Source organism: Tyto alba, unplaced genomic scaffold (genome assembly GCF_018691265.1).
Source record: "Tyto alba isolate M040663 unplaced genomic scaffold, T.alba_DEE_v4.0 Super-Scaffold_33, whole genome shotgun sequence".
Lineage (NCBI taxonomy): Eukaryota > Metazoa > Chordata > Aves > Strigiformes > Tytonidae > Tyto > Tyto alba.
In genome coordinates, this window is record NW_024881308.1 from 15,660,974 (window position 1) to 15,674,669 (window position 13,696).

At 48.5% G+C, this 13,696-nt stretch overlaps 1 protein-coding gene across 1 annotated transcript in view; it reads right to left on the minus strand.

Moving 5' to 3' along the window:
• Positions 1-669: 669 nt before the first annotated feature.
• Positions 670-13,696, minus strand: part of LOC104368443 (peroxidasin homolog) — a 45,671-nt gene continuing 32,644 nt past the window's right edge. The window contains exons 13-23 of the mRNA XM_033010466.2: positions 13,229-13,341; positions 11,749-11,905; positions 10,200-10,308; positions 9,261-9,418; positions 6,447-7,950; positions 5,847-5,981; positions 5,001-5,209; positions 3,960-4,074; positions 3,501-3,594; positions 3,036-3,153; positions 670-1,649 (exon numbers count right to left, since the gene is read on the minus strand). Coding sequence (XP_032866357.1) covers positions 3,058-3,153; positions 3,501-3,594; positions 3,960-4,074; positions 5,001-5,209; positions 5,847-5,981; positions 6,447-7,950; positions 9,261-9,418; positions 10,200-10,308; positions 11,749-11,905; positions 13,229-13,341 — 2,690 coding nt within the window. The 3' untranslated portion in view covers positions 670-1,649; positions 3,036-3,057. The remainder of the gene's footprint in view (positions 1,650-3,035; positions 3,154-3,500; positions 3,595-3,959; positions 4,075-5,000; positions 5,210-5,846; positions 5,982-6,446; positions 7,951-9,260; positions 9,419-10,199; positions 10,309-11,748; positions 11,906-13,228; positions 13,342-13,696) is intronic.

Genomic DNA, 13,696 nt, shown 5'->3' on the forward strand with positions numbered 1-13,696 from the left:
AAGAAGGAAAGAAAAAGCATGTTGATAACAGTTTCTGGTCCTTGCACTGTGGGAAGGAAGGTGGGAGGGTGCAGGGAAAGTGAGAAAGATAAGGAAGGCACAGATATCTGATGGATCAAGTATTTTCTCGTTAGTCCCTGTGACCAGCTTACAAGGATGTATTAAAAACTAATCTGTCCACAGATTCGGGGCTATGGTGGATACTCAGGGACTGTAGTTCTAGCACCACTAAAAAGCACCTCCAAAGAGCAACAAAACCAGCAGAAGACTGGTTCAGTAGAGCTGGTGACACAGTCCTGGTTCGGTTGCAGAGCACCTGGGAACAATAAACACAAACAGCACTTTGCATTCATCCGTGTGTCAAACACCGCACATCGTGTTCTCCCGTACTAATTGACAGAAACCAGCAGCTCCCTTCCACTAACGAGAGCACCCATTACATCTCATTATCTGAGGTTCTGTTCCAGGTCCTGTTACGTTTACACTTGAAATACATGTTCCAGCAAAAAGCCTTTTGAGGAAAAAAACAAAACAAAGCAAAAAAACCCAAAACAAAACAAAAAAAAAACCAAAACAACAACAAAAAAAAAACCAAAACAACAACAAAAAAAAAAAAAAAACAAAAAAAAACCCAAACCAACCAAACAAACAAACAAAAAAAAACAAAAAACCAACAAAACCCCACCAAACAACAAAACAGGAGGAGAAACACAAATCCAATTAAAGCCCCAAAAGGGCAGAAGGTTGGAGAATGCGGGTCATGCTGGGGAAAATGGTTTTGAGCGCTGGGCACGTAACAGCAGGTCATTGCAGGGTAACCGGGGATGTGCCGCTCGTGACCCGTCGACTGGCCCAGCACAGCAGCTGGTGGTGGCACCGCGGGCGGCCGCCGGCTCCGTCCCGTCCTGAAGCACCCAAAGAACCGGGAGATTTCCCCAGACCTCGGGTTCACCCCTGGGCTGCCGGCAGGAACTGCACACCCAGCCCAAACGGTGCCTACCAGGGCCCGAAGGTTCCTCTTGCTCCTTCTGTTGGCGTGAGAAGACAGCTGGGGGATTTGGTTTGGGGTTTCATGTTTATTTAATTTTACTTTGTTGGGATATTTTACTTTATTGGGTTGTTTTGGTTTGGTTGGTTTGTTTTTTTTTTTTTTTTTTTTTTTCAATTTCTCCAGATGCTCCCTGGCACCGCAGAGCATTTGAGAAAGGTTTTGCCTCTCGATGAATTGTTTTGGTCGGGTGCCCACGGGTCATTTCAAGACAAGGGGTGGAGGATGATGACAGCGTTGCATGGGAAGAGCAGAAGAGCAGGACAGTGGCACTAAAGCAGCTTCAGTCATTCTCCATCTCCTGGGTACTGCGGAATAAAGTGTCATCACAGCAGGGTGCTGGTCTGTCACCATCAAAGAAGGCAGAGCCCATCCCCAGGAGGCTGACAAGGGCAGGAATGGTCCAGGGGCTGGGGGACGTGTAGACAGTCAGTGCAGAGGGTTCAATACAGGCAGAAGTACAGTCGCCCTGGGACAGGGAGCGGCACAGGAGGCGTGAGAGGAGGCAGAGCATCGTGGGGTCTCGGGGCTGCTGTTTCTCAGCCCTGTAGGAGTGAGCTGGACTGGCTGGCGGAGAGCAGGAGTGCAGGTCACAGGGCACCTGAAATGGCACAAAAAAAAAAAAAAAAAAACCAAAACAGAAAAAACTCCGTGGGAGGCAGCTGGAGGCAGAGCGAGCTGTTTTGTCCAGTGCCTGGCAGGTCCGGGGCGTGCATGGCTGCAGCATGAAAACAACAACAGCTCTTTAAACCCACAGAAATACTTTTCAGGGACCTTGTAAACCCTAGAGTGCTCTTAAAGGATCTAAAATGATGGCAAGGAAAAGACAAATTGTGTCACGCTGCAGTTTATGTCAAATTTTTAAAGGCGAATCGCTGTTCAACTGGAAAATCTATAAGGACCAACACACCAAATCAGACTGGAAAACAGCGTGGCCAGCCCACAGCCTTCCCCTTCTGCTTTCTGCTGAGATTATCAGCATAGAACAGCCTTTGCTTGCCCTGTCCTGTAATCTAACTTCCAGAGGATTATCCTTCTAGTACAGACTGCCTGGCAAAACAACACTTCTGCATAACTCCTCTGCTCCTGTCCCTGGAGTAATCATCTGCAACACATAAAAAACATTAAACACCTCCTCCAGACTGGCAGGTGCCGGCGAGTTTTTCATCCTCTCTTCCGAGGCTGTGTGGATCTCCGTGGAAAGCACTCTAAGGGAGCTCAGTCTGGGCTCTCCGTGCCCCTGAACACCAGGGACCAGAGGTCTGGCAGCTTTCTGCCAGCACCCTGCCACTGCTGGGCAGCAGCAGGAGTCCCCAGGCTGGAAGATGTGACGGTGACTTTAACCACGCACTTGCCAGCCTGGCTCCCTTGGCTCGAGCTGAGCAAACACAGGACCGGTGCCTTCAGAAGAGAGGTGCACAATGAGTCAGATGTTGAGGGGGAAATCTCTGCCAATATGTAAGCAAATGATGGATTGCTCCATCTACCCAGATGTCCTTGTTACCCCGAGGAGGAACCAGTTCATCTACTCCATCACCGAGCTTTGTGATATCTCTTTCCACAAAGGTCCTTTGGAGGCTGTTGGATTTGGGGTTATGATATTAAATGTTGTCAGAAGAAACCTACCCAGAGTCCTAGAAGAATAGGCCTGAGAGACCTCACCCAGTCCATCTCCCTAGTCCATCCTATACTTATGTCTTTCCCCACATTTGCCAAACCAGTTCTTCAAAGACCTCCAGGAATGGATATGCCACAACGTCCCCAGACAACCCATTCCAGTGAGTCACTAATCATTACTGGTAGAAATGAGAGCCTAACCTGCTGCATTTAAGCCTATTACCTCTTGTCCCATTCATCACCAGATTGCTCCATTCCTTTCTGCAACAGTCTCTTCTGTATGTGAAGACTACTGAGATGTCCCACCACACGCTCAGCAACACCATATTGAGCCACCTTTTAGGCCCCAGCCCAAAACAAACACACCGACCTTATACAAACAGGCAACATGGTCATCTTCTTCTCCATTTGTCTCCAGTCTTCCTCCCCCGTCCATGAGTGCTGGTGTTCCTGTGCTGCCATCTCAGCTGGCTCTCTAGTGCATTCACCTGGTGGGGACAAGAAAATAGCAGCTTTGAGAGGAGTCTGCACCATCGCACAGATAATCTTTAACCTGTCCCAAATACAAGAAGAAAGTGCTGACTCAAGCTACCTTCACTCAGGCTCAAACTTGTATTTTACCCTACAGTTGTAGAGGTCTGAACTCACAGAGCTCAGCTTCATCTCTTCTCTCCCTACTCTACCTCTTCTGTACCCACCACTAGTTCCCTCTGATCGGATGGTTGCTCTTGGCTCTGGAGGACACAGAAGTTGAGGAGGCTGCCTGTAGGAAATAGCTAAATCCTGCTCCTGGGGTGACTCCATGGAAAGCAAACACTGGGGCACAAAGTTTTACCTGTTTCCGTAAGGAAGCAACTGTCTTCTCCAGTCGAGCCACAAGGGACTCAAGGTTCTCTCTGGAGGAAGGGCCTGGAGACGGCGCCTCATTTCTGGGGTCAGGGATAAAAAGTGAAAGGGATTATGCAAACATCAGCTTCCTGGATGAGAGAGAGAATCATTCTGCCTTCTCCAACATCAGCCTCCAAGTAAGCATCAAACAGAAGAGCCTGACTGCCAGATTCACCTGCCAAGAGACACCAACCAAACAGCCCCTCAGCCCGGAGATTTAAATATCAGAGTCAGGCTCTGCACTAAAGCATTGGAGGACTCTGACCAAGCTCAGCATCCATCTACTGAAACCCCTGACCTCCAGACCTGTGCAGAATGCCAATTTCAAAGGTCTGAATGGACTGAATTATTAAAAACTTTTCTTATGCTTCATAAAATGGAGGTAGAAGAAGTGGTGATACTATACCTGGGGAAGGCAGGCTTACGCTTGGCAGGGTTTTCCTCTGGGTAGCTGAAGCCAGGAGACCTCTTGCTTCGGAACCTCTGAGAAAGAGCCCTGAATTGCCCACGTGTCTGGCAGTCTTGGGAAGGAAGGGAAAGCCTGTGATGAGCACTCGTGTTGAAAGCAGAACCACGCGGATTTCAGGCAGCACAAGGCAGTGCTGCCCTCCTTCACCATCCACCCTTGACACATCTCTTACGCCGGAGGGGAGGAAGCAGCAAATGTGTGTAACAGGGTGTGCATCATGCATGGATTCCCCTGTCTCATCCGGACATTTGTACCCAGAATATAGCACCAAGGGACCATGGCAGGATCTGTGGTGTAATGGCAGAGTTTTACAGACTCCCAAGTGAATCTGCTGCCAGATACAGAAGCCCTCAGCTACGTGGGCCTTCGGCCAGATTCAGTGAAGCTAAAAGGCTTCCTAGGGAGGGGCTTGATGCCCCAAGCCTGTCAGTGTTTAAGAGACATCTGGACAATGCCTTTAATAATTTATTTTAACTTTTGGTTAGCCCTGAAGTGGTCAGGCAGTGGTCAGGACTAGGTGATTGTTGTAGGTCCCTTCCAACTGAAATACTCCTGTTCTGTTCCGTTCTATTCCATTCCATTCCATTCCATTCCATTCCATTCCATTCCATTCCATTCCATTCCATTCCATTCCATTCCATTCCATTCCATTCCACTTTCTATTCTAATTCTGTTCTTTTGTATTCTATTCTATTTTCTATTCTGTCCTGTCCTATTCTATTCTGTTCTGTTCTAGTCTATTCTACTTTCTATTCTAATTCAGTTCTTTTGTATTCTATTCTACTTTCTATTCTGTCCTGTCCTATCGTATTCTATTCTGTTCTACTTCTCCTCTTTGCATCCATTTGTTGATACGTGGTTTCCATGGTGTAGCATGAAATCAGCTCCTGGCATTTCGTATTATCCAATGGCACGTTGACAAATGGCAGCCAGAGCCAGCCCCACCTCAGTCGGTGCTACAGCAGCCTCCTTCCTTACCCTCACAACAGTCCTGCCAGAAGCGGAGGTCCACCACGGGAATCTCTTCGCAGCCAACCATGCCCTGCGGGTACGATGCCACCCGGAAGACATCCCTCTGGAGCTGCTGGATGTGGTCACTGCTGTCACAGATGACGCGAGCAAGGGATGTCTGTCTGATCTGAGTCAGCTGCGCCGGCGTGAAGACTCCAGGATTCTCATACCAAAATCTGCAGTGGGTTGTAATCACAGCATGACTCGGGAGTAAGCGGAGAGGATGGGGAGGTGAGGCTGGGAGAGGGAGAAGAGTTCCCCCTACACCTGTGTGGCAGCACCCACACCCCTCAAAAGGAGCTTTTAATTCTGGTACCGGGCAGCCGTGGACACAGACTGCCCTTTTCTGAAGCCACGAACCCCCGTGAGCCGCTGGCCAGAGCTGCAGGGTGCCACCACCTTCAGGGGAATCCCAAGGCTCAGACAGCTCTGCTGCAGCAGGCTGGGACACGGGTGAACAACGTTCCTGCCTTATGTGCATCACCGGGCAAAGACATGGCTCATTCACACAAGCAGCAAAGAGGGAATTAGAAGGAAGCTCCTGCAGACATTTTCTAGCATTTTCAGGAGACATTGGGCACATCCTCAGTGGTGCCCAGTGTCCTGCAGTGAAATGAGACTCATTAAATCAGGAAAGGACAAATTTCTGCTAACTGGGGCAAGTCCTTCTGCAAATGCACTGGACAAAGGAAACTCTTCCTCGTATCGTAAGACAAGAACTAATCAGAAATTACAGGTTCTGTTCCTCCCTGTAGGGAGGAAATCCCCACAAACAGAATACCAAAGACGCTGGGTTGACTCTGATGATAATACCTATCTCCATCCCTCAGCCTCCTGAACTGTGTCGTTAACAGGCACATCAGCGTTGGTCCAACTCTGGTACCAGGGACAAGATCCTCCACCATCAGTGCTGGAAATAGGTCAATATTTTTGGTAGTTCCATATAAACTGCAGGATAACAGATATTAAAAACAAAGTTAAAAGACTATCAAAGAGTGCGGATAATACAAATCTGATCCCATCATAGGAATTTGTATGCAAGGAACTCATCCGGACAATATTTATGATGGTCTTATCTAAAAGACAATGGGATAAAGGTCTGCCTTGGAAAGAGGCAGCTAGTGCGGATAGAACGCAGGTTAGTCTCACTGGAAAACAGCTCCAAGGCTCAATCTGCTCCCAAACTATACCACAGCAATTCCTGACAACATTCCACTCAAAACCAGACTGATCACTTGGAGAGACCTCATTTGTCTTACCCCATTCTTAAACCACAGCTATTACCCTATCTTAACATCTGTGGGTAGCAATATCTGGGAAGGTTACTTGGTGGGTGCCCTGGGAGGAGCAGAAACTTTTCTGCTCTGACTGATCTCCAGTGATTTTGATGCTTCCAAGTCCAGGCTACAGTACCTCCTGAGCTTTTCCCTGATCTCCAAGTTCTTTATCTCGTTTCTGAGGTCCTCAAACTCCTGTGCAGATGAGAGGTTGCAGAAGACCCTGAAGTCGTTGTAAGGCGGGATGCCATGGTCTCTCCCTCTCTGGATGTTGATAGCGGCCAAGTCCAGTGAGACAGAGTGTGCCATGGAGAAGAGTTTCTCCGTCAGCTCCATGTTGAGGAGTTCGGAGGGGACCCGCATTTTCCCAGGAACCCCAAACAGCCCGCGGAGGAGGGGGTCGATCCCACCCTCCTGTGTGATCCTGAAAGGGGAGAAGAAGGCCTTGTGCAGGGGGATATGGCCTTGCCGGATGGGCTGGAAGGTTTCGTTCAGCCGGTACAGGACGGGGTTGATCAAGGTGTGCCCAAAGCGGAAGGCAGCAGTGGCGAAGGCGTTGAGAATCCCCGCATTGATGTTGGGGTTGTAGCCTCTGTAGTCCCCCAGCATCTTCATCCCAGCTTCCCCAAGGACCTTGGGGAGCCACTGGGCATAGGTGATATGCTGCATCTGGGCACCCACAATCTTCCGTGCCTCGTGGTAGAGGAGGTCTCCATCCCAGTGGGGATTGAGGACCGACAGCTCCGTGGCGATGCGGTTGTGCTCCCTGAACCAAAGTGTGTGCATGGCCGTGAGCCCCAGCTGCTCATTGGCACGGTGGTCTCCTGCCAGGAAGCACGGCACGGGGCTCTCGTTCTCATCTCTCATGCACTCAGTGGGTGGCCCCACAGCAAAGGGAAGGAGATGCTTCCCCGAGCTGGGCACAACTTGCCCTTGCTTCAGCAGCCCATTTTGGCTGCTCAGATCCCTCAGCTCCCGCGATTCCTGCTCTGTGCTGCCGTAAACATTGGAGGCATCGATGTAAGACGTCAAGTGGTTGATCTGCTCCCTGGCGTAGACAGAGTTCATCAGCAGGGAGGTCATCCCGCTGCCACACACAGGGCTTGAGCGGACGAAGAACATGCAGCGCCCGTTCCTCACGCGGGGGTCGTTGGCAGGGACCAGGACGGAGAAGCAAGGAGGGTCGTTGCTGCACACCTCGCTGCAGGGTGCTCCATCTGAGAAGCGGGACATGCTAATGGCTGCCACCGTCTGGTCCATGTCGTGGTCCAGAAACTGGCCCCACTGCATGAGCATGTGCGTGAACTGGTCATCGGGGGTGATGGTCTCAGTCCCAACCATGGCAGTGGAGACAAGGCGGGGTAGAGGAAGGGGCAGGTCTCTGGCATCTTCTGCCATGGAAAACCCCCGGGGAAGGTTAAATCCATTCTGGTAGGCGGGTTTGAGGAGCCTCTGGAAGGCTGTGAGAGATGCACCCCACATCGGGTGCTGGAGGTTGTTGCAAGAGCCGTCATGGGTCCTGTACTTCTTGTGGAAGCAGATATCTGAGCAGTTCGGCGTGCGGCGGTGGGCAGAGCAGCCCGACAGGTTGGCAATCATGTTCAGGTAATGAGGGGACACCAAGTCATTGTACCGATAGCCTGCGAAGGTAAAGGCAAAGCACCAAATCAGATCACAGTCGCTGTAGCCGTCCGGTTCCTACCATCCTGTGTGAGGGCTCCGTGCGAGACCCGCTGCCGGGGTTGCCAGGGTGGGCATGAGAAGGCCCGGTCTCTGGTTGTGGTGTTGCTGCTATATAATTTACGGAAGGTAGATGAAGCACGGGATCATGCCAGGCCCACAAAAGAATAAAAGAAGGGGAAAAGAGTTTAGGATAAACTGCGCAGAGGTGGAAACCAGAAATGTTGCGACTGGTGGACCAAACGGTGGGGGTGGTGGTCTCGGTCTCCATTACGGGTTTATTCTGCATCTCTCTAGGTTATTACTGCAACCTCGAGCACCATCAACCACCCAAACTCTACGTGACGAGCAGCAGGGAAGCTGTGGGCGACTGCCAGGGTGCGACGCCATGCAAAAGCGCTGAATAATGCAGCGCTGTGCGGGTGCTGACAGGGGAACGAGGAGGAGAGGCTGGCAGGCCAACCGGCCCAGACGAGACCTGCAGCCTGGAGAGAGACTCCTCGCAGCCTGGAACACGTCCAGGCAGGAAAAAATATTTATGGGCCCCAAACGTACTCGCCTGCTACATGATGACTCACGTGTATAGGTAGAAACATGCAGTGTATGGGAATGTCTGTGGTATAGGAAGGAAGTTCCAGTTAGCAAGTTTTGGAGTCCAGCTGCTGGAGGCTTGGACCTCACTAGGTATTTTTGGTGTTGCGTTGCTTTGTTGCTTGCTACCCTGCCTCGATAAAAGGAAGCTGAGTGGCTGGAACCCATCCGAGCTTGTAGCTAAGAGGTCAAAGCAGTAGAGAGACAGAGGAGAAAGTCAGGAGTCACATCCCCCCCTCCTCTGATACAGCACCCAAATACTCCAGAGTTTTCTGTATTATTTTCATTGCCATTTGGAGGGCAGGAAACGTCTCTGACCGCGCTGCTGAGGGACTGAACCTCAGATCCACAAAGGTATTCCTCTGTGAGTTAGATGGCTAAATATTTTTAAAGATTAAGGCTTTCATAGCCAGTCAATAAACCTTTACCAAACAGGGAGCTGAGCCACCTTCCTGAGCGCCGGGTTGGTGCAGTAAACGCAAGACCAGCCCTCCAGTTATTATGAAAACCATGAGATGTAATAGAGAATTGCAAACAAGACAACACATTTCTTGAAATACCCCAAATCGATGTGGACTTTTGGTACACCGCTGCACTTTTAAAATTTGCTGGATGTCTACACATTGTTTTAATTTAATCCCACACACAAAGTTAAGAAGGGAAATAAAATCTCTCCTACCTGTGACATTCATATCCACGATTAGACCCTGTTGCACGTGTTCCTGAATCAGCTGCAAGGTCCTTTCAAAGATCTCACCTGCCCTGGCTGTTTCAATGGTGTAGGGGTCCCGCGGGTAACGGAAGAGAGCCAGCAAGTCATTGGGTGTCTTGGGGCGCCTATTTCGAGGAATTAAAAGTGATGCAGGAACATTAAAATAAAAAGACACTGTTCAGGGCAATGAGACTCTGAAGGCAGCAGGAGTCAGGCTCTAATCCTGGCCTGGTGCTCGACCCCCAAAACCAGTGCATCAGAGTGATGTGGCTTGCCTGCATATTGCAGATGTTTAAAGAAAGGCTATTTTTTTTTTTTTTTTTTCCAGGAAAATACACATATTCAATTTCCTCTGCATCTCTTGTTTTATCTGCTATAGTAATTTATTTTTCACTTTTCAACAGCTGAAACCCAGCGGTTTGGGGCTTAATAAAAACTATCTAAATTTTCAATAAAAATATACATTGGGGTGGAAGAGGAGGGAATTACTATTCCCTCGAGAAGTAATTTTTCGTTGAGGAAATGGCTAGAATTATTACATTATTATTTCTGTTTGTCCTACACAAGGTCAGTTGCATTTATAAAATGACTACGCTGATTATTTTTTTTTCTATGTACTGTCTCTGCAGGCAAGTCCAGCTGACAAAATGTACATTGCAGGTAGAAGTGACATAAGAGGTGATATTCGTGTCTCAGAATTTTCCAGAATCCCAAATGACTGTTATGAAGCTCTATCACATCCTTACATCTCCATGGTGCCTCTTTAACCTCCAATACTCGAAACAATCCTGTAGCTTTCACTTGCAGATTGCCAACAGTAAAATGAGATTTGAGAAAGCTTCGTTCAAGGCCTTTTTTATCTCTTTTCCGCTTCAAGTTTCAGATCGTGGAGCTTCATGCACTTACTTGCTAAACAGCTCAGTGCGTGTTGAATTGATGGCGTGGTCCACGCTGCTGATGGCTTCCCGTATCGATGTGGCTACAAACGTGTCGCCGCTCCGACCGACATTCGTGGCTTTCCAAAGCAGAAAGAAAGAACAAAACACCATAAATTTACTTTGTTATTGTCTTCCAAGCTCCAGAAAATCTGCCTATCAGTACAAGCCCCAAAGTAACTCCACTGCAGGTCAAACTACATTTACATTTGCAACGTAAACACCATGAATTATTTTTTTAAAACACATATTCTGAAGAAGAAGCTAACTGCCTGAAAAAGAAGGTGACTTTTTCAGGAGATGTCGGTGGGACACATATTCAGAGTTTGCTCCTGTGCAACTTTGCAAATAAATGCCTGTTTTAGTTGGTGGTTAAACTGGAAAATGAAAATGTAAAAATCACAGTGAATTAACCCAAAATAATGTATTTACTTCCCACAAAAGAAAGTTCTAAAAGTCATTAAATTTATTTTGAATGTGTTGCTCATATATTAATTTTCCATTTGTGAAACACTTCTAATTCAATTCAAATTTAGTGTTAATACATCAGATACATAATTTTAAATCAAAAAAGAAAGCTGTTATTTGAACATCTTCAGAATTAAATACATGAATTCTTAAAAATTACTACAGAATGCATTTTTAAAGCCAGGGCCTTTGTCACAGCTGAACAAACCAGTTCCCATTTGGCTACTGGCATATGCAATAGCCAGCTGGAAAATGAGATACTAATTAAGAAAAATCATAGAAATTATCTTAAGAATAATTCCAAACAACGAAGAAATTTCAGAATATTCTCAGCTCCTTGCTTACAATCCCTGTATAGAAAATGATACCAAACATATCTATTGAGCTACTCACTATTCATGCTGGTTATTCCTGTGTGCTTGAGGAATAAGACCTTCACTTACATTTTTAACTTTATTGCTTGCCTTTGATTTTTTTTTTCTTTGTCAGTTCTTCCTTACCCTCTAAGAAGTATAATTTCCACTCCTGACCTCTGGTTTGATTAGCAGAGGAGCGCTACTCCTCTTTATTCATTCCAGCTTCCCTAATGCACAGAGCAGTAGCTTGAAAACGAGCGACTCGTTTCCCTTCCCCAAGGGACTGAGGAAATATTTAAACCCCTGCATTTGCAGCGACAGCGTTGTTCTCCTTCCCCCTCCCCTGGCGTGCCAGGCTACGGTCAGACGACGACTTGTGAGCGTGCTGGCACATTTTAAATAAGTTTCTCCCTCCCAGCAGAGGCAGTGGCTACAGGCACGCCGACTCGCAGGAGGCCGTTTGAGACAAGACCTTTGGCTTTGCAGGGAGCAACCGCAGCTCAGCTGAGCAAACAGCGAGGAGCAGCCGGAGGTGCCCCGGCTTACAACAACCGAGCAACTCCGATCACACCCGCGAGGGACCTGTCTGCAAAGAAGCTGAAGGAATAACAGGAGTTATCGGTTCGAAGTGTAGATGCCACCACAGCTTCCAGGAGAGCAAGAGAAGGCTCCAGAGGACCGCAGGAGATAACCTACCCGTGATGGTGAGCTGCATAGCGCTGGAGGTGAAGCCAAAGGGGTTCCTTGCTATGCACTCGTATCTGCCCTGGTCAGCCACGCCGAGGTCTTGAATGGAAAGGGTCCCGTCTTGGCTGACGTGGAACTTGCCACTCTCTGTGATCTGGATACCCTCCTGTTGCACCATCAAAAGACCAAAAAAAAAAAAAAAAAAAAAAGTGTCGGGAGTATGGAAAGCTTCCCACCATCCCCAGCCTTCAGCCTACTTCGCAAAGGCGCAGCTGGCTGCGATGAACTAATGTGGCCACCAGATGTTAGCATTGCTCTTCTAGAGCAACCAGAAAGGCATCCAAGGGCATCTGCTCCTGCCTGGACCCGCTGCGAGGAGGTCCTTGCTCATTCCCTCCACCCCGGTCCAGCTCCAGGCACCCACTGCAGGGCACAGCCACCCCACTCATTTCTCTGCGTTTTTTACAGACGGGCTGGCTGGAGCCAGTGCCCTGCCCTGATGCTGCCACAGAAGTTTCACGGTACATAAATAAGTCTAAATGGCATCAGTTTGGGGACAACCTGAAACTGGTGGATTTTTGCTGGCCTTGAACTGCAGATACCAGCTTTTGCTGGCTCTGGACAGCATTGTTGATCAAAGTGCTGTGAGCAGCAGCATGCTCAAACCCGACCTCTCAGTCTGTCTGATGGCAGAAAGAGCTTCAGGTTTCACTTTTTTATTATCCTGTTTCTTAACATCTTTCTGCTGTCCTGCCCCTGTCTAACGCTCGACTGTGCTGCCCTCCCAGGCTCTTTTCTGCTCCCACTGTTGGCTGGAGCCCAAGGCAAGCTGCAAGGTCACCTCCTGCCAGTGCTCTGCGGAGTAACTGAGGCTCCAGCATTTCCCCCTCTAATTTGTTCTGTGCCTGCCTGTGCTCAAAGGCAGGGCAGGTCCCCGTGAAGTTCACAGGTGTGGTACTACTGCACAGCAGGAAAAAGCCTGACGGGATTCATCTAATGAATTCTTGAAAAGAGCAGCCAAGCTGCAGCGTGATTGTGAGGGATCGTGGCTTTGCCCCATCAAAGCTGGAGTCAACCAGCATCACCCAGTTCCACCAGTGGAAATATCGGAAATAAGGACAAACTACTAAGGAAAAAAATCCATTTTAATTTTTTTCCAGGAATAGTCAAAAAGCATTTCTAACATCCTGGAAGGGCTCTGGCTTCAAGTTACTTGTTTGGAAGGAAGAACAAGAGAAAATAGGAATGTGCACTGCAAGGCTTCGAGCCCGAGAAGGAGCAACATTCTCTTAGACCATTAAAAACCCCAAATCCGTGTAAACGCCGGTCCTTAAATTTTCAGCAAACACCATTTCTTCCGTGCGTATTGCATAAACTGATTTAATTAACTGAGCTGGAAGAGGTGTTTAACGAGAGAGTTGATTAACACCCCCACGGAGGAGCCATCCTGCTTCCCGGTGGCTGTCGAGCACACGGAATCAGCTCTTACTTTGACCCAGGTTACGGTGGGCCGTGGATCCCCTTGGGCAGTGCAGGCAATGGCAACATCCTGGCCTGTCTCTGCCACCACGTCTTGCGGGGGATGGAGGAACACGGGTATCACTGTGCAACACGGGGAGAAAAAAAGAAGTCACGAGCGCGAGAAATGCATCAAGGAAAACAGAGAAACCTGCATGCAAAACATCTCAGCACAGACAAACCAGAGCTGCTGGGCTCTTGCTGCTGTTGCAAGGGCTCTTCAATGGGGTCTCAGCTTACCCAAGTCCTCTCCCTCTACCAAGTCCTCAGTAATTCCTGTTCATTATTTTCTGCTCTTGTGTGTCTCTATTTGGGGCAATTATGGAGGAATGTGCTGGGTTCTCTGTCATTTAAAATAATTAATTCAAAGGCTTTCTAGAAAAGATGCTCTAGTTGAAACAAGAATCGTGAGTTGGGTCAGGAATTATTGGATGAGGCT